Source organism: Equus caballus, chromosome 3 (assembly GCF_041296265.1).
Source record: "Equus caballus isolate H_3958 breed thoroughbred chromosome 3, TB-T2T, whole genome shotgun sequence".
Taxonomy (NCBI): domain Eukaryota; kingdom Metazoa; phylum Chordata; class Mammalia; order Perissodactyla; family Equidae; genus Equus; species Equus caballus.
Window position 1 is genome coordinate 91,305,714 of NC_091686.1, and position 23,557 is coordinate 91,329,270.

Genomic DNA, 23,557 nt, shown 5'->3' on the forward strand with positions numbered 1-23,557 from the left:
TAATGGCAACTTTGTGTGATTTCTTACAGTGTTTTGGGGGGGTTTTTTTGTTTGTTTGTTTCCTTCCCCAAAGCCCCCCAGGACATAGTCATATATTCTTGTTGTAGGTCCTTCTAGCTCTTCTTTGTGAGCCATCACCACAACATGGCTACTGACAGATGAGTGGTATGGTTCTGTGCCTGGGAAACAAACCTGGGCCGCCAAAGCACAGCATGCCAACCTTTAACTCAGTGTTTTTTTAATTAGCCTCATTTCTGGCTCCCTTGTGTGGCCCTTAGTTCCCCTTTTGTTCAACACTTATAAATTAATTGATCTTTGAAAGGCTTCTAAAGGACCTCATTTATTTTCTTTTCTAACAAGGCTCTCTTCTTTTCATACAGGTAATGTATTTGGAAATGGGAAAACCTCTGATTATCTGCTGCTGGGAAACTTTGTTTACACTGTGAGTATGGGAGGTTTACCTGGTTTGCATATAAAATTGAATCCTTTCATATGTGCTCATTTTATTTTCAAATTTAAATGTGTGCATTTGTGAATTTAAGGATTGTTTACACTTCCCTTTAAAAATGAAATGAGATGCTTTGACTGTTAAGAGATTCTTTTGTATGAGGTGATAAAAATGTCGTTTAGGTTCGCTGACTTATAGGACTTTTGGTTGCTATTATTGTCAATATTCCCTCTTTGCTCTTACTGCCCCCCATTTGCCCTTTTTCTCTTCCTTGTCCCTTTTATTTTACTGCCCTTGTTAATATTTTCTTGCTTTCCTGAATTTATGGCAAATATTATCATACTATTCTTGGATGTTTAACCAGTAATTATTCTAAAGTCTCATGATAACTAAAATGGGAGAGAAATCTCCACTCTTTGGGACCGTTTCACCCACATGAGGCGTGGAACGCACTGTGTTAAGTCACTGTGCCAAATGCTTGTGGAAGATGCACAGATGAATGCAAGCTCGTTCCTGCCATAAAGAGCCAAAAAATATTTTTAAATCGTTTTTCCTTAACAGTCAAAAGCACTACTTAAATGCTAATGCCCGAGGTCACACAGCTGGTATCTGATAAAAGTTTACTCCAACCTTCAATTCTGAATTCCCAGACCAACCTTTCCTCTCTACTCGTGTGTCCTTCCCATGACCTCCAAACAGGGCAGTGTGCTGTTCTAAATACTAAGTGGCTGTTCATATGGCTGACTCAGTTGTTAGAAAAACTATAATATGATGTTTAAATATCAGATATTTAAATGACTGAATGATAGGACATTAAGGCCATTAAGTAACAGAGGGAGCAGGTTTTTCCAGGGGTCTCCTTTCCATTGACATCAACTCACTGAAGTAGTAACAGGAAGGAAAAATATGTTTAGAGGGGCTGGTAATTTGTTCTCATACAACGTGAGTACAAAACAGAAATAAGTAAATACTTGATAGAGTAAGTTTAGAAATTAATCGGAGTGTATATCATAGGTGTTTCCTAGGGACACATTAAAGTACCCAAGTCTCAGGAGGATGTTTTTCTTTAATTTTATGTCGAACTATATCTCTTATTTTGGAACTTTTTGTATAGCTTAAGTTAGTTAGTATTTACATTTTAATGAGAGTTTTATTTCTACAAATATTAATTCTAAATTACCATTAGATATCCTACTGAGAAAGCCCAATGCTCCACTTTAACTTGACTTTATGACCCCACTGGGAAGCCTCTAAGCAAATACTGTGTGAAAACCATTAAAGTACCTGAAAGTAGGAGTGAGCGCTTCAAGCATTTACTCATCACCAGTGCTAGACAAACATCACACTTCCATAGCCACAAACTGCTGAAAGTGCCCAGAGTTCCCTTGGCTGCCAACAACATCTAAAATTTTATTATGAATTACAGATAGATAATAATAGGTCATGCTGCAGTGCTAAGCACTGTTCTCAGTGTTTTAGACTCAAATCCCTGTGACGTAGGTAAGCTTTATCAGCCCCAGTGTACAGATGAAGGAGCTGAGACACAGAGAGGTCAAGTAACTTGTCTTGTTCCTTAACCAAAACGGCTAGTAAATGATGGAGTCTGAGCACAAACAGTCTGACTCTCAGATTAGTCCATTTAACCGTTATGCTGTCCTGCTGTCCCTTACTTCAGAACTAGTAGCATAGTCACTGGCAACGGTGGGTATGTACATCATGGAGGTATAACAGGCTCTTATATCCTGCTCTGCAGGGTTTCAGTAAGTAACGTTACAGAGTAAGTGTTTAGATTTCTAAATATCCACTTATATTACTTTTGCAATTTATCTTCAAAATGCAGAAAGTGGGGCTTTAAGTATTACAGATAAAATAAAATTAAAGCAAGCTTGAAAACCCATGTTACTGTAGACGTATATTCTCAGTTGCTATTCATGACTTATACGAGAAGCAGGCAGACATGCTCTGGAGCCTCGTGGGTGGACCGTAAGGCTGTGGAGATAAGGAGAGGCAGGGAAGGGAGACAGGAGTGTGATGCTGCGAATGGGCAGCTCTGACTAGTCATGGTAATAATGTTCAGCCACCCAGCTAATTCACTTGTTTCTTTGCTGATTGGACGTACAAGGCAAGCTGTGAATAATCTACCATCCCATAGTCTAATTCAGAGACACTTGTTCTTTTATAAATCTCCCTCTTAATCATTCGATAAACTATTAGATTATTAAATAAAATAACATTTTCCTTTCTGTTTTAGTTTGTGGTGATAACTGTGTGTTTGAAAGCTGGATTGGAGACATCATATTGGACATGGGTAAGAGTTTTGATCACACCCTACGCATGTCATATTTACTCATGCATTCTTGCTGATTTTTTTTGTTGTTGTTTTTCATTTTAACTTTATGCATCCCTGTGCCCTAGTTCCACAGATTGTTAATTGTGGGGAATCAGGGGTGGAAGGGAGAGAACTGGAGATTCTAGTTTGGAAACACGGAGTAAAACAAACTTAAGTTTTTTTACCACAAGATTTCTCAGAGCCTTTAATATATTGTTGTATATCGTGACTATCCCAGGAAGGGGGAAGACTTTCAAACTTACTGACTGGGAATCTTTTCTTAGTAGAGTGTGTCACAAGACTGGCATTGGGCAGAAAACCCACTGGAAAATGATTCTGAAGACCATTAGTATTAGCAAAAGATTTATCCTCAAACATTTGTAAATATTCAATCTGGATAAAACAAGTTCTGTTTCAGATACATTAGTTTTGAAGTATAGTCTCATCCAGGTAGAGAGACCCAGTAAACAAAAAGAAATGAAAGTTTGATGCGCAGGGGAAAGACTGGCACAAGAAATTTGGATTTGACGGTCATCGGCATGCAGACCGTACTCACACAAGGGTCTAACATCTTTCAGTGAGAGCATGCAGAGGGAAAATTAAGGAGGCTTAAAGATGGTAGGAGGTAAAAAAAAAAAAATGAGTAAGAGGAGAGACCCACCAAAGGAGGTAGAGAAGAAATAGTTCTAAATGCCAATACCACAAGCATCCTAACTGTTGTAGGAGAGGTTAGCACTTAATGAAAGATCTGGTTAAAACAGTTACAAATTCCCATGATAATATGTTGTGGAAGTAGTAAAAAATTAATAAGGGCATTTATGAAAACTTCATTAGTGTTTGTGTCCTCAGTCTATCTAAAAGTCTTTTGACTCAGATTCCCTTCCTTCACAGTTCAGCCACATAGCGATTTGGGGCAGCATCGCGCTCTGGGTGGTGTTTTTTGGAATCTACTCGTGCCTGTGGCCCAGTGTTCCGATGGCCCCTGATATGTCAGGAGAGGTAAGGTGTCCTAATAAATCATGCTCCCCCCATCCTTAAAAGTTGGTAATGAACTTTAATTGTTTGGCTTGGATTTATATTAAAATAGTATTTGACAATTTAAAAGCTGTTTTTAAATTCCACAGTCGTGAGTGATAAATCTTGAGAGAATATTTTAAACTTGGATATTTTACTTAAATCTGACTTATCCCTTTCTCTGTAGCTGGCACAATAAAGTATGGTTGTCAGGAGTTTGAATCATGTTAAGATAAGAATATCCATAGAGAAAATGCCATTTTAAAATTAGACCATAAATCCCCAAATACATTTTGGATAAGAGGTCTGGGAAGTGGTGAGCTTGTGTCCCTGGGACAGTCTGTCATTTCTTTTATTATCTCTTATTCTAAAGAGAAATCTACTGTCACTATATTAAATGCACTTTTAGCATTGTCGTAATGACATCAGCTTGGTTTTCATTTTAAAAGAGTTAGGGCATCTGACATTTCAGCCTTGTCATAGTCCATTTTCAGTTCTGTCTTTCAGTTTCTTGTTACACTGGTAGGAATTGAGTTATTAGGTGTTCATGGGGGAGTGTCACAGGATCTCCTTTCCTTCAGAAGAGATTCCAGCAGTAGGAGGGTTTATGATTTCAATTGCAGGAAATTTAACATAAAATGTATAAAAGAAAATGTGGAAAACATTTCAGGATTTCCTGTGACCTCACAATAACTTGCAAATCAAGGTAATGTGAGCTCCGTTACAGGACATTGTTTTCCCGCAGTCACCGGAAACTTTTCCAGTGGTTTCCCTGTATTTGTTGCCCCTAAGTACTGCCTGAGTACCTTTCACTTTTGACAGTCTGGTTTATAGATCATTTTCATGAAATTTTATCTGACAGCATCCTGCTTTTTATAAATTAGCAGAATGCAGACACATTAAAAAAAAATTTTGTGGTTAAATTTATTAGAGAAAGACATTATATACTATTACAGCGAAACCAGACATATCAAGAAGCATGTACTTCCTTCCACCAAAAGTGAAGGCTTCTAGTGATACATGGTCTGTGAATTCTAGAAAGTTTACAGCATATATTTTGAGGAGAACAGAGAGAAAGCCATGAATGCATCTCCTCCTTACCTTGGTTTCTGAGTTGTTTTTCCCTGAAGAAACAAAAATCAAAGACTATATGTGTCTGATGATGCCTCTTGGAAAATCCAGTTCTGTTCTTTGTTTTTATTTGTTGTGCTCTGATTGGACCTGCTTTTCTCCAAGGTCAATTGTAACTTAATATCTTTCTCATAAGACCTCATTTTATCACATTTCTTAATGTTTCATCTTCAAAATCAATGACATAAGATTTTGAGAGTGGTATAGTTGAAGCAGCTGTAGCCAATAGCTTTGATGACAAGAATGGAGTTTCTGACCACCTACTTCTAGGACAAGTGTGAAGTTTGACTGGCTTTTTGCCAACCAAATATAATTCTACCCTTGCCTGTAGAGTTCCCAGTATTGCCCAAACACAAAATTTAATATCATCTCCTGAGATTTGTGGTGATGCTGTGTTTAATTCAAAGTGAAATGAATATCAGTACACCATCACGTGTCTCTTCACTACAGATACGGTGGGGAGTGCTAACAGGGATTCTTTTTCTTGTTGTTTTATTACTACTGATACTTTGAATATAATGTTTAAATAGCTGGTGCTCCCTTGAAAATATGAAGAATGGATTAATTCAGCTGTAGGCTTAACTAGCTTGTCTAAAATGTCTGTTTAATTGAGTCAAAGAAAAGAATAATACTTTAAATTTATGTAGTACTTAGTGTTTGCAAAGTATTTTGATATATATGTGTGGGGGGGGGGTGTGTGTGTAAATAATCCTCAAAACAACTCCCAAAAAAGATGATAACAAGAAATAACAAGAATACTACTCAGATTCTCAAGGATAGATAGCCTACATTTACTGTTTCCTGGGCACTCGGGTAATAGATCCCCAAAAATGTTGTAGCAATACTCAATACTCAATTTTTGAACATTTTTATTATATGTAGAGAGTCACTAGTTCTATTAAAATCCAGTTAATTACAGAAAGAAGTAACTACCTTTAGTTTTACATTTTTCTAATCTTAAAATTTTATATTTCAGTTAAGAGTATAGCCAAATACTTACATACATATGAAAAATTCATTTATGTGCCAATATTTGTACTTTTGTGTGTGTGTGTGTGTATGTGTATATATATATAAATAATTGGCCAGCCATCTTGAATAAAATTTACTTATTCATGTTTCATAGCAAAATACTATTGTAATATATTACATATTACATATATATTATTATATATTTTATATAGTAATATATTATTGTGACTAACACAAGGATAAGTATAAATATTAGCATTCTCTGACTTGACATGTTTTATGTAATCCACATGATGAAACACAGCACGGGCAGCCCTCAGAACGTAAGGCTACTCCACAGGATTCATGGTGTGGTGTGTAGGCAACTTTCTGTCACCACCACTAATAGGGTCATAAGTGTCTAATCCAAAGATCATACCCTTAGGACTCGCAGTCCTTTCCTGTATGGATTTGGCAGCAGTTCCTTCTAAAACTGATTAATTGATTAATTATGTATGTGTGTTTTGGTTGCCTAAAAGCCTAATAAGGGCCTCCAGGATGGTCCAGCATTAATAGAGAGGGAGTTGAGAAACTGAAAATAGCAACCCTGTCCCCCACTGTCCTGGTTCAGGTGATATTTTGAAGGATGAGGTAGTGGGTGGTTTTAAAGGGATATCAACACAATAGGGAAGTTCTTCAAAGTGGCAGCCAAGATCTGAGAAGAATATCACCAGTAATACCTCAGGTCTATCAAACACTTAATCCCAGGTGCTTCTCTGAGTGCTGTATATGCATTCATTCAATCAATTTAACAACTAGTTTTTGAGATTCTTCTCTGGGTCAGGCATTGTTCTAGACACTGTGGATTCACTAGTGAGTAAAACATGAAAACCCATGCCCTTCTCAGCTCACTTTTCCTCCAGTGAAAGGAGATGGACAATAAATAAAATAACTGATAAATATAGACAGATAAAAGTACTGCACAGAAAAATACAGCAGGCTGGGAGGAGCTGAGAGCCGAGCTTTCCATTGTGTTTCCCGTAGAGCCCTGTGGCTTTTACTCATTCATGGTCAGATCAAGAGCCACTGGAGGGGCATAAGAGAGGTGTCATGATCTGACTTATGTTTCCACAGCAGGACCACGGCTGCTCTGTTATGGACCACTTAGGAGGTTATTGCAATAACCCAGGTGAGAGATAATAGTGGCCTAGACCAGGAAGGCTGCAGTGGTGAAAGTGATCAGATTCTGAATCTGGTTTTAAGGTAGAGCCAATAGGATTTGCTGACAGACTAGATGTGAGGAAAAGAAGTCAAGGCCGACTCCATCATGTTGACCGTGAGCATCGTCAGGGAGTGCTTGTTCTCACCTCACTGGACCCTCACTGCAAACTTGTTATTATACCATTTTACAGATGAGGAAACAGAGGTGCAGAGAAATTAGTACCTCATCTGACATCCCACTAATACTAAGTGACAAAGATAAGATTTTGACTTAGATGTCTGGTCCCAGAGTCTGCTACCTTAGACACTGGGCTATGCTGCTTCTCTGATCAGTGTTATTCAGAGGAATCCATGGTATATAATCTGGAAATTAGAAGTCTGAAGGGACCTTCCTTCCTGGCAGGTATCTCAAGGATTTGTGTAGGAGAGGAAATCTTTGTTTTCTGTTTTCCTGACAGCACTGCCTCCTCCACAATTCTACTCTCTATAGACGTTTCGGTGGTCTTGTTCTTCCTCAGTCCGTCCTCCACATCGGAGCCGTGCGAACCAATCCAGAATGCTTACACTTCTCAAAGTCCACTGCCTCTTCATTTCTTTACTCATTCACCCCAGCATTACCATGTTGGGCCCCTAGTGCCCCATAAATAACTGTTAAATAAATGATCATTAACTAAATTTTTTTGCTTTTCTTGTTTGTTTTGAACAAACAAATGACAATGGGATAGAGTTGACCGCGAGGCAGATTTCAGCTCAAATAGAACATCTTCCTAACATCCAGAGATTTCCAGCAGCAGAACAGGATGCTAATCTCATTTAACTAATCTTTCCTGTGCCCATCGTTAATGAGCTGTTGGCCACTAGTGATATGTAGGCAGAGCCTCATTTGTCTACACCTCCGGTGCTGCCTTCCAGCTCCTAAGATTTGGATTCTCGGTGTGCTTCTCTTCACTATATTATGTTAACTGTTGAAAGGGCACAGATGATTTTTCTCTAGTTAACCGGATCTCAGGGTGCAAATTATACACAAATTAGGCAATTTACAGGTACAGCTCTCATGCCTCAATATTCAGCTGGACACATATTCACACATGTATCAGGATTTTATAGTCATTTCCAATTTACATTCTTGGTTCATCTTTGCAGCTCCATCTGAACACAGAGCCGTTTCTCTCAATGTGTTGAAGGAAAAGGCTTGCTCTTTCTTCTTCTGGGGGAGGGAAGGGAATCAAAATTTATTATGCACCCACTCTCCAGGCGCCATGTTTGATCCCAGGCAGTCCTTATCTTATTTAAGTCCATAGCACAAAGTTCTGTGGTAAGCAGAGCAATAGCAAGTGACCCAGAGAATTCATTCCAGGTTTTTTTTTCAAACCCCGTTGGTTTCCTCTAACATCCTAAAGAACTAAAAACCTTCTCTTTGGGGCCCGTTGCTATTCCTTACTCCCAGGCAGGAACTCTTTTCTTCTTGCACCCATCTTCCTTGCATCCTGTCAATTTCCCTGTTATTTCCCAGGGTATCTAGGGCCCTGATCAATTTCCCTAAGTTAACCAAATATAAAATTGTGCCCATCTCTTTTTTAAAAGTGCCTAGATTTTTAATTCCCTCTTTTCAACACCCACCTAACTCCCTCAACCCCTTTTGTAGAATGCCATATGACTTTGTATCCTAGCCTCTTGCCTCTCCATGACAGCAATATTAGCATAAATAATACCCATGTCATTTAAAATATATACATGAGATTGAAAACTCAATCATCCTAGCTTATCAGAGCTACCACTTCGATAATAATAGAGTCTCGTTGACTGAAGGCCAGTGACTGGTAGAGCACTTTGCATGTCTTCACTCATTTAACACTGTGAGCACTTAATAGGAGCACTGTGAGATAGTTCCTATTATACATTTTACAGACACACAGTGTTTAAATAATTTTCTCAAGGTCACACAGCTTATAAGTATCTGAGCTGCGAATGGAACCCAGCCAGAGTCTATCCCCTTAACCACCACACACACTGTCTCTGTTCCTTTTACATTTCTTCTCTCACCTTTCCATTCCCTTCCCTTCAGGCTGTTCTCCTAGCCGTATTAATTTTAAAAGAGTGACAGTCTTTTAGTGTCAGTGCCACCAGTCAAAGTACTTACTTCCATCTAGTGAGTAAAGTAAGCAGTCCATTATCTGCATGTGATATTTCCATCTTCAGCTGTACTCAGCTGGCTGTATCACTGCTCAGGAGTCCTTTTCACAGCATCACATAGTTTCTTTCCCCCTTCAGCACATTCTATATGCCTAAAGTCACCAGAAATTTGTTCCCCAAATATCTCAGAGTTTAGTTCAGACTTCAGCTGCTCCAGCCACAGCCAGAGCGGGTTATTCTCAGTTGGTGGGCAGGGTGTTCCCATTTGGGAAACATTCCTTCCTATAATTTGTGCTTTGTCTCTACATCTCTGCCCATAATAATGATTCAACTGATAATGATTAACAAGTATCCCAGTACCACAAATTATTGGAATAGTTAGCTATTGAAAAGGAATTATGACATGGGGATTGGGGGGGTGGGGGAGCTGGTCGTGGGTTATACAAAGGGAGAAAATACAACACTAAGAAATTATTTAGGAAAGGAAAATACAGAGAAAACAGTGTGACGAGCTTGGCTGCAACTTTAAATATGTCGCTGTCTTCCTCTTCTCTCACAAATATGGTTGTGATTTAAGAGGAGAACTTTTTTTTCAGACCTGACTTGTATTTTTTCACACCAGTACAACAATTTATGGGGCAAGGTAGGCCCTGGGGAGAAGTGCTATGTTATATAAACATATGCTGGCCTGCTTTTCTGACTCGTCTAGATGATGTTACTGGGTATTTTTTGAATTTTCACTAAAAATATTTTAACCGCTATGATTAGTACACCAGATTAAAAAATACATAGCAAGCTACATCAAGGACCATTTCATATCACGATTAATACCAGAAGCTTAGGATTGGCAAAACGTTTAAATTTATCGTGGTGTTAGAGACATGCACGGTAAAGTCCTCCCAAGCGCCATCTGGTTCTGCTCTCCCCGGCCTAAGGGATCTATAAAACTACTGAAGGAAATTGAAGTTAAGGAACTAGCATGTGTTTTACAGAATTTCAGATCTCTTGATTGAGGTTTGTAAAGTCTCTCTGAAAAACAATAAAAATCTTTGTTGAACCCTTTGGTGTCACCCCCGTAGGAAAGGTATTAATAAACAACGTTAGTGATATGATTTCCCTAAATTGTGCTGTTGCCCGTTTTACCAACACAATAAATTACTTTACATATGAGGAATTTCCTGGTTAAAATAGTCCTTATTCCTCTATCAGTTTTTAATTACCTAGATAGGATATAATAATTTATTGGTCACAAGACCAGCTCTTGTGGATGGGGTAGGGCGGTGTTATGATCCAATGGAGTTTCATCCAAGATTACTGTGTTTAGCCAAGTAGCCTGGAGGGAACAACAACCCTAAACTCTGTCAGATGTTGTTCAATGAGCCAACAATTGTGAGCCCATCCAGTAAAACATGTCATTGGTCAGAGTCCTTGTGCCCCTCACAGTAAATGAGACAGGCCAGACCTTCACAGTTCTTAAGGCAGCTGGCTGTGTAGCCACTTCCAAGCCCATTTTGTAAAGAGAAGCCTGCATAGAAACACTGAGAAGGAAAAAGAGACATGGCAATGACAAACATAATTGGCAAATCAGGACGTTTGCACTCATTTTAAATTTACACCTTTCTTTAGAGTCATTACAAGAGCTGGCATTGCTCTCTGTAAGCACATCATCTTTTCCTACAGTACAGAGCACATGTATATTGTCTAGTGTAACCCAGGCTCTGCGTTAGGCAGTGGTGGATGCAGAGATGAACGGAGTTGGTCCCTTGCCCTTAAGGATCTCATTGCTAGGATGGGGTGTTGACGTCATACATGTGAGAGATGCTGTAGTGTACCCAAAGTGCTGTAGCAGTGAGCAAGCCATGGAAAACTGAATGAAGCTTGCTTTTAGTGAGGCAGAGCTTTGGTTCTTCTCTAGAATCAGTTCATTCTCGCATTCATCCATTCCATAAATATGTGTTGAGTGCTTAAATGGTACTGGGCACCATGTCCAGGTAATGGGTTAATTAAGCTTGATACCCATGAGCATTCAGGTTGTGGGGACCAGGGAATGGGAAGGAGAAAAGGCCACTAAATCAGTTATCCAATGACTAAATGATGAATGGCTACAGATAATTTCACAAAGTGATCAGTGATAGGAAAAAAAACAAGGGATATTATAAGGGCCAGGGCTATAATGGTTGTTCCAGGAAGATCTTTTTGAAGAAGGAATGATTCAGCTGAAACTCAAATGATGTGGGGATACCTGCCATGTGAAAAAGAACATTTCGGGGCTAGAGCAACAGCAGGTGTCCATGCTCTGAGGCAGGAATGAGCCCAGCAGGTTCAAAGATGAACAGGCCAGTGTGGCTGGAGCAGAGGGTGGGAAAGAGCATGAGATGGGGTCAGTGAGATAGACAGAGGGCAAGCCACCCCTCCAAGCTCAGCTCTCTAGCTCATAAAAGTAGTACAGCTTGGTTTTGAGTTGCATGCCAGGGATGCTATCAGAAATGCTTGTAAAAGAAACCATGAATGTTACTGTGCCATCTGCTTCAATAAAGCTCATAATTGGACACAGTTTTTGCGTTCTGTGAGATGGTAAGGTAAAGAGATCGTCAATGAGTGGTCAAAAGCCACTTTGTTCCAAGTTATCACTTAGTCTCCCAAGCATGTATCATCCAAGGAAGTTATTTTATGGCATATTTTTTTATGTTAAAAAAAAAAAGGAACTGTGGATTAAACAAGATAGAAACTTATTTTTCTGTCATGTAAAAGCCATCTGGTGGAGGCAGGCAGTCCAGGACTGGTGTGGCAGCTCCGCAGTCATCAAGGACTAGGTTTCTTCTATCTTGCTGCACTGCCAACCTTAGCATACTTCCCCATGGTCCAAAATGGCTGTTTAAGCTCTAGCAATTTTAGCAACGTTCTAGCCAGCAAGAAAGAGAAGGAGGATTAACTCTTTCTCTTCAAGGATCTTTTCTACACATTGCCCACCACATTTCCACTTAGATCTCATTGAACAAAAGCTAGTCAAATGGCCACAGCTAGCTACAACAGGAGAGCCAGAGGAATGTAGTCTTTGAGCTGGAGGACAGGGTGTCCAACCAAGAATCATGTGGTTGCATCTAAGAAGAAGGGGAGAGGGACTATACTGGAGGGCAACTAGAACTCTCTGCCCTGAAAGTCAATGATTGATCTACATAAGCCATTTATCGGCTTTTAGATGTTTGTCTGTAGCTAAGTGCTTTTCAAAGTTTTGAGTTTTTAAAAAATAATTTCCTAAAAGAAATAGTAATTATGTGACAGGATAGAGGTGCTAACGTTATGGTGGTAATCATTTTGCTATATATAAATGTATCAGATCAACACATTGTACACCTTAAATTTACATAATTTAATAATGTTATATGTCGGTTATATCTCAGTATAGCTGGAAAATAATAAATTTTAAAAGAAAAAAGAATAGTTTCCTACAATCTGAAATATAGACCATGGACTGAATTACTAGTAATCAAACAATTGATGCTCTATGAGTTGGTTTTTAAAAAGATAAAATATAAAGCCATCATAAAATTATAAAAACCTGTAATAAACATTGAGCATTGAGATAACATACCCTATCTTATCCAACTTATCCAGTAACATCGTAACATTTTTAAATTATATTTCTCATAATAAAGAGAATATTTTGTTACCAATTCTGTCCTCATTTTTCTGGTACTTTTAAGTTTTTTAAATAACACAGTAAAGAAGATTTAAACAAAACAAAACAACCAACGAATTCTGTTGTTAATTATTTTTACTATTCTGGGAACCATATCCCTAGAAAATAAAGTTTCAGAACCACACATTTCCTAGTGCTCTTGTTTCCTTTTTAGAAAGACTATTTTGCATGTTCTGTTCTCAGTATATATTGATATATAGTCAAATTTTACTTTTTTTAAAAAAACAAAACTTCTGATTGATCCAGGTCCCAAATAGCTCTTCCTCCTTTTCCTCAGTCGTCTATTTTCTCACAGCCACCTTTGCCAGAGGGTGGAGATGCGAAGGTAGTTTCTTGCATCGTGCAGCTAGATTGAATTCCAGTTCTGAGTCCCACAGGGTGATCACTCCTCCTTCAGTCCCTCTCCACCACCCAGAAATGTCCAAGGGGAAAAAGGCACATAAATGCTGTGAGCTGGTATCTAATTTGCCTATTTTCTAAGATTTTCTTTGTTTGGAACAATTTGCATATTTTCTAAGATTTTTGTTTGTTTTTTTGGGATAATCCAAGCCAAGAGTTTTCTTTGTCTCTGAGTAATCAAGAGCTTCTGGGAATAATTGCAAACATATTGAAGTTTATCCAAAACACCCTTCTCCTTAGTTATTTTCTGGGTGTTCTGCCCTGTCTATTTTTATGGAGAAGGTAATAATTCATCCTGTATAAGAACCCAATTCAACAGAGATTTATGGAGTGTGCCTGTGTGTCAGTACTTACACTGGGTGTCAGTGGATCAAGAATTGAAAGATTCCTTCTGAGGAACTTGAGTCTCCTGGAGCAAACCAACAGATCAACGGATAATTAGAATGTAAGATGCTAATTATTATGATCAGGATGCACAATTGCTAGCAGGGGAGAGGGCACTCAACTCCCAGGCTATAGTTTGGATAGTTTGGAAAGGTTTCTCAGTAAGGCTGTTCCCTGGTCTGTCCAGCAAGGCAAGTGGGAGAAGGGCTTTCCAAGTAGACAACAGTCCACGCAAAGAAGGAGTTTGGGGTTTTCAGTGTAGGGAATGGTTGGAGCTAGAACTGAAAAGTTAAGCAAAGACCAGATCACAGAATGTTGCTTCAATGCCGTTAACATCACTACATTAAGCCGTGGCAAGGAGGCTTTTCATTATGAAATATACAGTGTTCCAGAAAGTACCTGAAGCCATAGTGTAAAGATTTGGGTCAGAGGACATGATAAAATAAATGCTATTAATGTAAATGATGAAAACATTTTTATATTTTAACATGAATATAGATCATATAATGTAATTAGAAATTTGCAAGAATTCTTTAAAATAAGACGTCAAGGACCTTTCTCAGTGATAAGCACCAGAATGTAGAACTTAGCGTGTACATTCCTCTGTCTATGGGTTTTATCAGAGGGAAGTTTTGAGCTTGACTACCCAAGATGTACAGCCACTGAAGGATGTCAGTGGAAGTTCACGTCTTCAAGACAAAGTTCATGAGAGTTTGAAATTTGTCTCTGGTTAAAGTGCAGTGTCGCAGATTCACCACTTAGGACTGACCAGTGATGCTTATGTACCTCCAAGTTCAGCCCCATGCTCAGGTACCGTAATGTGTTCAGACAAAAAGACTCAAGATTCTGGGAAAGGTTCACATAACTTAGAGACCTTGGCAGTGTCACACCATGCTGTTTCCCAGGCCTTGGACACAAAGACACTTTCAGAAATGTTTGCAAGTTCAAATTCAAATAACACAGCATTTCGTTGTCTGAAAGGAGAGTTGATTTTGATGAGCCAATGTTAAGTTCCTGTACATCCGTGGTTGTGTTGCAAGGAGAAGGCACAATTCTGATACAGTAAATAGCATTCTATTTATATAAAATTTATATTTTGCCATAAAAACATAGATGTTAAAGCTGTGGATCTCAGCTTTCAAGGTGCTATTGAGTATCATTGTGGAGGCTGGCCCCATAGCCAAGTAGTTAAGTTCGTGTGCTCTGCTTCAGCAGCCCGGGGTTCACCAGTTTGGATCCTGGGCACAGACCTACGCACCACTCATCAATCCCTGCTGTGGCAGCGTCCCACATAAAAGAACTAGAAGGACTTACAACTAGGATATACAACTATGTACTGGGGCTTTGGAGAGGGGAAAAAAAAAAGAGGAAGATTGGCAACAGATGTTAGCTCAGGGCCAATCTTAAAAAAAAAAAAAAAAGAGAGTATCATTGTGTCTCAGGTTCAGTGAACTGCCTTTTCTAGTCCCCTGAGACTGGGTGACTGAAAAAGGAAGCTCAAGGAGAAAAGACCAGATGGCTAACTGAAGTTGGATGAAATGGGTATACAGCAACACAGAGCCCACCTTTTCCAAAGAAATGTCTAGCTGACAGAGCAGGGCCAATGATTGAGGAGCAGTAGGGAGGAAGAGCCCCAATTTGGTGGGAAAGATCCAGAAAGTTTGTATAAAAAGAAACAATACCTGCAAACCTGAAGTTTAGTGATTTTTTTTTTTTTTTTTGATGAAAACAATTTCATGAGGATGATGCTTCCTGAGAAGACCAAAAGGATTAACTGAGACATAGGAGGAAGCAAGTGAGGTTGCAATCCTGTTACATGGTAGATGGCTTTTAAAAAAAGAGAAAGATGGGAGTTGTGGGTTTTGAGGATCACCAAACCACCTCATAGTACAAATCAGCTCCCAAGAGTTGGTCTACCAAGATGTCGCAAAGGAGCCATAGCCAGAAAGAGCAGTTAAACTCTTGGATCTGACACCATAACTGACCAAATCCTAAGAAGCATGTAATGGGATATGTAAGCTATATATGAAACATATATATGAAAGCTTGTGGAATTTTCTCCAAAACTTGTTAGCTCCCTTGGAAAAGCTCTAAGTCTTCAAAGGTAAAATAGCCCTCCTACACAAAGAAAGACGAAGGGTTCCATTGACAGCAACAACCAGGAGAGGCGTTAGCCAGATATGTGTATAGTTAACGGGAAGAAAATTAGAAAATCTGACAAAAATGAGAGAAAGAGAAAAAACAAGTTGAAAAAATAAACATACCGTCTCTCTGAATAGGACGATCACTATTGAATCGTCAGTTCTTCCCAATTAAGAGAACCACTGGGGGAAAAGAAAAAGAAAATACATCTTCTCCTCATGATTGTAATCTAGCCTAGGAAATAATCCTAAATATCTAGTATATTTATGTTAGTATGTTGTGTTAGTATAACATAAATATCTAGTTATACTTGCTCCCAGGATAACTCCTTGCCAGAACACAAGAAAACCAGTCAAACTGTAACCGCTACATCTCAGGAACATAGTCCCAAGGCTCTGGTGTTTTTGGCTTTTAATCTCTCCAAACACTAGACTGTAAGGACTTATTTATTCAACAATTATTTATTGAACACCTGCATGGTGGTTAAGCACTTGAGTTATGAGAATTCATCAAGATATGTTTCTTCCTCTTACAGAGGAATGTCTTACAGAGATTATACTCTAACAGCAAGACAAAGGAGCAAGTAGAAAATGGGTGATAGGTGCCACCAAAATGGAATCCTAAAGTAGGGTCAGCTAACCCAAGTCTAAGGAAGGAAGAGATGTCCAACGTGAAAATTGAGGAGCAACAGGAGTCACAGATGCAAGAGCCCAAGGATGAGAGTAAGCATGCGCACATTCCAGGGACTGAAACGTGTTGTGTAGCTAGAGACAGGGGCTGGCTTGAGAGATGATACAGGGGAAGCAATCAGAAGTCAGGTAGGAGAAGTCTTAAAATCATAGTAAGGGTTTTGTACTCTTTCCTGAGGGTGGTATGAAGCCATTGAAAGGGTTTAACCTAAGAACTACTAAAATCTAAGTTGTGCTTTGGAAATATCTCTCTGGCTGCAGAGTGGAGATGGCTAGAAGCAGAGCAAGACTGGAGTCAGTAAGTCCAGCCAGGAGGCTGTTAGGAGGACAGGCAAGTTTTTGGACTAGCATAATGGCAGCAGGGTTGGCAAGAAGTGGGTAGGTTGGAAGATACTAAAGAACAACAGAACATGGTGGTATACTGGATGGTGTGGTGTAAAGAGACGATTCAAGAATAAAGCCTAGTTTTTTGTCTTAGGCAATTGGTGATGAAGCCATTCACTGGATAGATTGCACAAAGGAAGAGCAGGTTTTGGGAAAAGACAATGTGCGTTCAATTTGGGATGTGTTAAGTTCAAAGAATCTGTGCGATATTAAACTTTACAGCTGGATAGTCTGTTTGAAGTACAGTTGGCCCTCCATATCCGCAGCTTCTGCATCCCCAGACACGTGTATAGAACACACAGATGCTGAGGACAAGCTAAGGGACTTGAGCATCCACAGATTTTGGTACCCATGGGGGATCCTGGAACCAATCTTCTGCAAATACCAAGGGATGACTATGCAGGCAAGAGATCTAAGCTACAGGGTGAGATTGTGCCTGATCACCATATAAATAATAGAAACTGCCAGTCTTCCCAGGGAGTATATTTATAACAGAGGGCTCCTGACACAATACCAGGGTATCTTACCTTTACCTTTACTTAACACTCTTCCAGACAATTTTCTAATAATACATTCTGTGAACAGCATCTTTAACAGCTTGGATAATATTTTCTCAGATGGATGTACATTTACTTAACCAGTCACATAGTATCTTGTTAGTTTTCACTAAGGTTTTACTATTTTAAAAAATCTACAAAGAATATTTGCTTCCCCAAAATTAGTTCCATGGGGTGTTAGTAAGCAGTATATGGGACAAGTGTTTCATGGTCGATAAATACATTTGGAAACTGTGGCTTAAAAAACTATTCAGTAGAGTTCTTTGTGGTGATTTCTCAAAGCCTTAAATATGCGACTCTGCGCTGTGACTCTCCGAGAGGATGCTGCTGTGGTTCTTTTATACCTTTTCTCAGCCTTGGGCCGTGGCGTGCCTTTTGGGGGCAGTGCCTTCAGGACTAGTGATTATAGAACAGTTTCCTGAGATACTAACCTAGGTGCAAAAGCTGTCCCAGATTTCAACACATAGTTCCAGAAATTGAATTATCAAATTAACTGGAATGAATGTTTGTGTCCTTGATGCGCATTGTGAAATACTTTTCCCAAAGGCGATTCTATTGCTGATGGAAATATAAACTGTTAGAAAGACCTGTTTCATCATTCCTCCCCCCTGCAACTCACTAGTTGTTTAAATCCGATCTAATGTGGTGGTGTTTCTGACTACGGAGAGGCTCAGCACTCTTCCTTGTTGTTCCTTACTTGCTGCGGCTTTTGTGAATACCTTCTCGGGTCTTCTGTTGGCACCTTAGCTATTCTTGTGAACATAAATGGTCTATTCCTATAATGAGATATTAATGCAGAATGTCATGTATTTGTGACATTCTCCCAGTTTTTTGTTTATCTTTTATGTTTTAGTTATGTTCTTTTTGAACATGTGGAACTTCTAAATTTTTATGAGTCAGTTCTTTAAAGCATTTCTTTTTGTAGTTTTTTCACTATTTTTAAGCTTCGAAGGTCTTTATATAGAGCTTTATCTAGACATTTAATAATCACTTCTTGGTTTTTTGTTGTTATTAACATTAACTCTTAACCCCTCTGGAATTTATATTCATTTATCTTGCTGCTCTCCCCTCCAAAAAAATAACTAACCAAGTTTTACAGCACTGTTTTCTGAATAATTTTCTCTTCCCAAATTAGCATATTATGCCTGTGCAGTCTTTCATAATTTTTATGAAAAAAAATTTATCTCCATTTCCTAAATTAGCAAATTGAGTTGAATGGCGGTTTCAGTCTGGAGATGAGCATATATTGTGATATTCATGTGATGAAAACCATGACATTTATAAACTGACTTACACTTAATTTGATATTGTTATAAAAATTTCCGTCCTTGAAGCTCATGGGAGAGATCACTAGAAAAGACAAAAGACTAGCGTGTTTAAAGATATTTGAAAATTAAAATGAAGAAAGGAAAGTTTATTAATAATCAGTGTGAACAATAAAAGCATCCACTTTACAAACATTCTCAAGTTTCTTTCTCACAATCCACTTTACAGCTGAGGAAGCAGAGACTCAGAAGTTACTTCCCCCAGGTCTGAGAGCTGGGAAGGGCAGAGCCAGGACTCGTTCCAGGACTGTTTATCACCAGCCCGGCTCCAACTAGGGTCCACCGATAGAGTCTTAGGATTCCCCAAAGGGCCTTCTTTTTCAGACAGCGTCTGTACCTTATCCAAGAGTAAGAGTCCTAGTGCACACTCTGGCATCTCTAGTGTAGGAGGGGTAGACTTAAGAACCACATCCTGAAGGTTTGGAGGCAGGTAGCACATTGAAATTCTCTCTCCTGCAAGACTGGCCCGGGCCCCTGAAGGTGAAGAAGTAAGTGTTCCTTTCTGGTGTGGGAACGGAGGTGCAAGGGATCACCTCACTGTGGGTCAGAAGGTAAGCCCCTCTTATCTGGTCAAGCCCCTTAGCTTGGCTAAATGACATGAGCGCGGATTTTCTCAAACGTTCTTTCTCTGCGGGTTCACATGGAAATTTCAGAACAATCCCTCTTTCCTCTGCTGCGACTTGCGTTTTCAAGCAGCCCGCGTGTTCCAACGTTGAGCCAGCATCTCCACAGAGACAAGCGGGTGTTTGTTCCCCACGCAGGGGCTGTGCCCTCCAGTGCACGGGCTCTGTGGCTCCCTCGGCGGAGCCTTTCTCAAGTCCCCCGGGAGCCACTTTTGTGGTAGATTCCATTTGGTTTCACAGGGCCTCGAGGAGGGGCGGTGGGGGCCCCCTGGCATGGCCCACCAATCTCCCACGTTAAGAGCAATTTGCAGGCTGCTCTCAGAGGGAGCCCGAGCCCAGCCCCGAACAGGCTGCTCCTGTTACCCCCATTGTCTGCGGGCATCGGGCGGCTTTTCCCAGCTGACCTGCCTGCGAGGGGAGAGATGTGAAAAGTTAGAGACAAAAATGTTTTCTACAGAGTGAGGGGGAGCTTTCTTGTACAGAAAGGAAGGAAATACCTCTGTGGGATTTTATTTTTTTCTCCCCTCTTCATCCAAAAAATACAAAGAGACTCTCTGTCTTTAATGCGAATGTCGGCTTTAAATCTTTTAGGTTTGGATTAACTCTGCAAAAGGAAAAAAATCTGACAGGCTTTCAGATATGACGCAGAAAAACTTTTTTCCCCTCAATTCATGTTGTTCATTTGTAAAGCCAAAGGCTGGTGGACTGAATAGTGGGTGCCAGTTGTTCACCATTCATAGTTAACATCACAATGGTCAGAATTAGCAGCCTCGGGCTCCACCACCACTTCTGCCTTTTCCACCAGCGGACATTTAATACAAGGTGGCAAAGGCAAGAATAAATCTTTCTTCTCTTGCCCCCCAAGTTAAAATAGATTAAAATTAAGCCAAGTAAAGGTATTTTCACTTACATGACTGAATCTTATCTTACCTTTCCCCCTCACCCTGAAGGAAAAAGAAATGTGGGTTTTTTTACAGTCGTTACCGTGCTAAAAAGCTTCCTTCAATCTAAATAAAACCCACTGACTTGAGAGACATTTCCTATTACATAGTTATTGTTGGTTTTCACTATTGAGGATGTCAGCAAACATGTTGAAGATCATGTTTTGCTTATAAAATAAAGTGACTTTTATGTGAATATTTTTCATTTTGTTGGTGTCTAAAATATGGGTGCTTGTCTATTGAATCCATGCGGCAATATTTATTTTCTGAAATTTTGGATGATACATGTGTATGTTTTAAACGTCGTTAGAGCTGTTTAATCCTACATGGGGAAAAACTTTAGCATCCTTGAATCAACAGTCTGTATAAGGAAGCCCATGTCACCATAGAAAAAAATGTGAACAGCAGTTCCTGGTCTTCGGTTGAGAGTCCAAATGAATAGGTAATCTGAAGCGTAGTTGAAAATTAGTAATCTTTATATTGTAAGGATTGATTGATTAGGACTGTTATGTGTAATTGTGAAATTGCCTGTAAGAATTAGACTCTAGGTCATTTTTAATTCCTGAATCACACCTAGTGAAAAAAGTTTTTCTTGTGAGATTTTTAGTAGGGTGTAAATGTGCATGTGTTTGTCAGCTGCTTTTTAATGGAATTATAACAATACATTTATGGATTTAAATAGGTACTGCATGCTTAGTCTTGATAAACAGACTCAGAAGTGAAACAAAATATTTCTTTTGATTTTATTGTGCAATATTATTCCTTTTTAAGCTCTGTATAATCTAATTATGTTATGAGGGGATTTTTTATTATAATCGCAAATAACTAATAGACTTTATTGATTTTTTAATCATGGAATCATTTTCTTTGCAACTCAAGGACTCTGATGTGGTAATTTGGGATTTAATACAAAGGAATGATTAAAGTTATTTTTAACACACTTTTATTTGGGTTTTGTATACTAGATATTTGGTTTGACTTTAGCAATACCAGAATGCATCGATACAAGTTATGTAAATCTTTGAACAAAAATTAAGATTTTTCCTACCTGATATCAGCCAAAAATAATCAAATTATTATTTTCATATATATCTTAATTTGTTTATACTATGTTTATGATTTATCTGGATGATTTTTTAATATTGTGTAATATTTTACAAAAGTACAGTTGATTTTCATCTGTCAGAAATAATAAATTTAACTTCTAACCAGGATTTATTTTACATGTTGTAAGAGAATTTCATCCAGAGTGTGTTTGAAGTTTGCTCACAAAGATTGATTTTTATATTCTAAGTTATAAATGAAGGTCAAAGTTTATTATTCCATGTATTGACCACAGTAATAAAAATTTCACATAAAAATATGAAAAAGATTTGGCACATGACGAAACTTTGCTATACTAGCTGCTGAGGGAAAAAAAAATATAGTCAATGCATGTTTTAACACATTTGACTTTTAATTCCAAATATTTCACAAGTTTGAATTCAGAGTTATTATGTACTATCTTGCAGAATGAGATTCTTAAAATCATTTTACTTAAAATCATATAAATAATAAACCTGAATGATGTATTTCTTGGTTTTTAAAGTTGTTGTAATATTGTTTCTGGTGGTTTACGCAGGCAGCCATGTTGTTTAGTTCTGGAATCTTTTGGATGGGCCTTTTATTTATCCCTGTGACATCTTTGCTCCTTGACGTGGCGTACAAGGTGTAAGTATGATACCCAGTTACTTGCTAAAAATATAGATGCATGTTAATCCTCAGATTTCCCTAGTTGTAATATCAACTCAAGAATGTAGTTTGCAGACTAGGAATTAGTAATATTAGTTAATTCTACATAAGTAAAGAAGAAAGGAGTGACTGAGAAACTAGAAAACTAAATTAGCTTAAAAGACCAAACGAGAAGTAAGGCAGATAGTTTCAGTTACCATCAGAGAGTATGTTTTTAGATGTCAGCCTGAAAAACCCATTCAAGGTAAAAGAAAAAAATTCTATCTCCAAACACATATATATTTTTTGTTGGTGAGCAATAGTTATGAAAAGAAGTTTTTTGCTTGCCTGAATCTAAACATATATTTGAAATATAGAACCTAAAATTTTACTAATTTTTCTCAAGGATTATAAGTTTTAAAATGTTATCTCTCCCCACAAGAAACATCATTAACATTAATTATACGACATTTATTTATAACTGTGAGAGTTTTAATATTATAAACCTGAATGATTCAAAGACTGTTGTTTCTATAATTATGTTAATACTCAAGATTACTATAATTTTTTAGATTCTGTTGAGAAACTCTTGCTTGTTTTCTGGTTACTGTTGTACTTAGCATCGGCATGATAATAGGCCAGTTTCGTAAAGTCTTAAGTCTTCACACAAATATTTCCATGCCAATCCTTCCTTTGCAGTATCAAGAGGACTGCTTTTAAAACATTAGTAGATGAAGTTCAGGAACTGGAGGCAAAATCTCAAGACCCAGGAGCAGTTGTGCTTGGAAAAAGGTAAAGTACACATTGAATGTGTTCTTTTCCAAGTGAACGTTAACATTATCTTATATTAGTGGTTGGAAATAAGTGATAAACATTTAGCAGTTTAACCTGGAGCCAGCAGTGTCCTTGGCAGATTTTGGTATCAGAGAGATGTGGATTCCGATCAGATCCATCATTCACTAAGCTGTGTGTGACCTTAGCTAAGTTCCTTAATGCTCTTGAGCCTCAGTTTCCTCCTCTATAAAATGGGGATGATAATACCTACCTCATGGCTAGTTTTTGAGAATTGAATAAAATACTATAGATCAAGCAGGTAGCTTAGTGCCTGGTGCTTAATGAGCATTAAATAAATGGTTTATTGATAGTTACCAATATTACTGTGTTCTTAAACTGAAAGGAGGAAAAAAAGACTTTTAGCTTGAAACAGTATACATGATGAAGTAGTATGTAATGAAAATCAGCACATTACATAGGGCGTACTGCCCTACATTTGCCGTGGTTCAGGGCGTTTTAGGCACCGACATAGGCATCTATCATGTATGAAGTGAGTTATGACTTCTAAGTCCTCTTTCTTACCTTTGCCACCCCCAAAAAAGCAAGGTTAGAAAGCTAACCAAATTTACTAAATTCACAGAGCTTTATAAAAAAGAAATTAAAATTGTTTGAAAGCCATCTATAATAAAGCACAATTATGAA

General features: G+C 38.4%; 1 protein-coding gene across 8 annotated transcripts in view; it reads left to right on the top strand.

The window, feature by feature from the left end:
• ATP8A1 (ATPase phospholipid transporting 8A1) overlaps positions 1-23,557 on the top strand; it is a 221,092-nt gene that overhangs the window by 184,767 nt on the left and 12,768 nt on the right. For all 8 annotated transcript variants that reach the window (XM_023638157.2, XM_070263872.1, XM_070263876.1 and 5 more), the window contains 5 exons: positions 381-442; positions 2,700-2,756; positions 3,669-3,776; positions 21,993-22,081; positions 22,781-22,873. In XM_023638157.2, the coding sequence (XP_023493925.2) occupies positions 381-442; positions 2,700-2,756; positions 3,669-3,776; positions 21,993-22,081; positions 22,781-22,873 (409 nt within the window). The remainder of the gene's footprint in view (positions 1-380; positions 443-2,699; positions 2,757-3,668; positions 3,777-21,992; positions 22,082-22,780; positions 22,874-23,557) is intronic.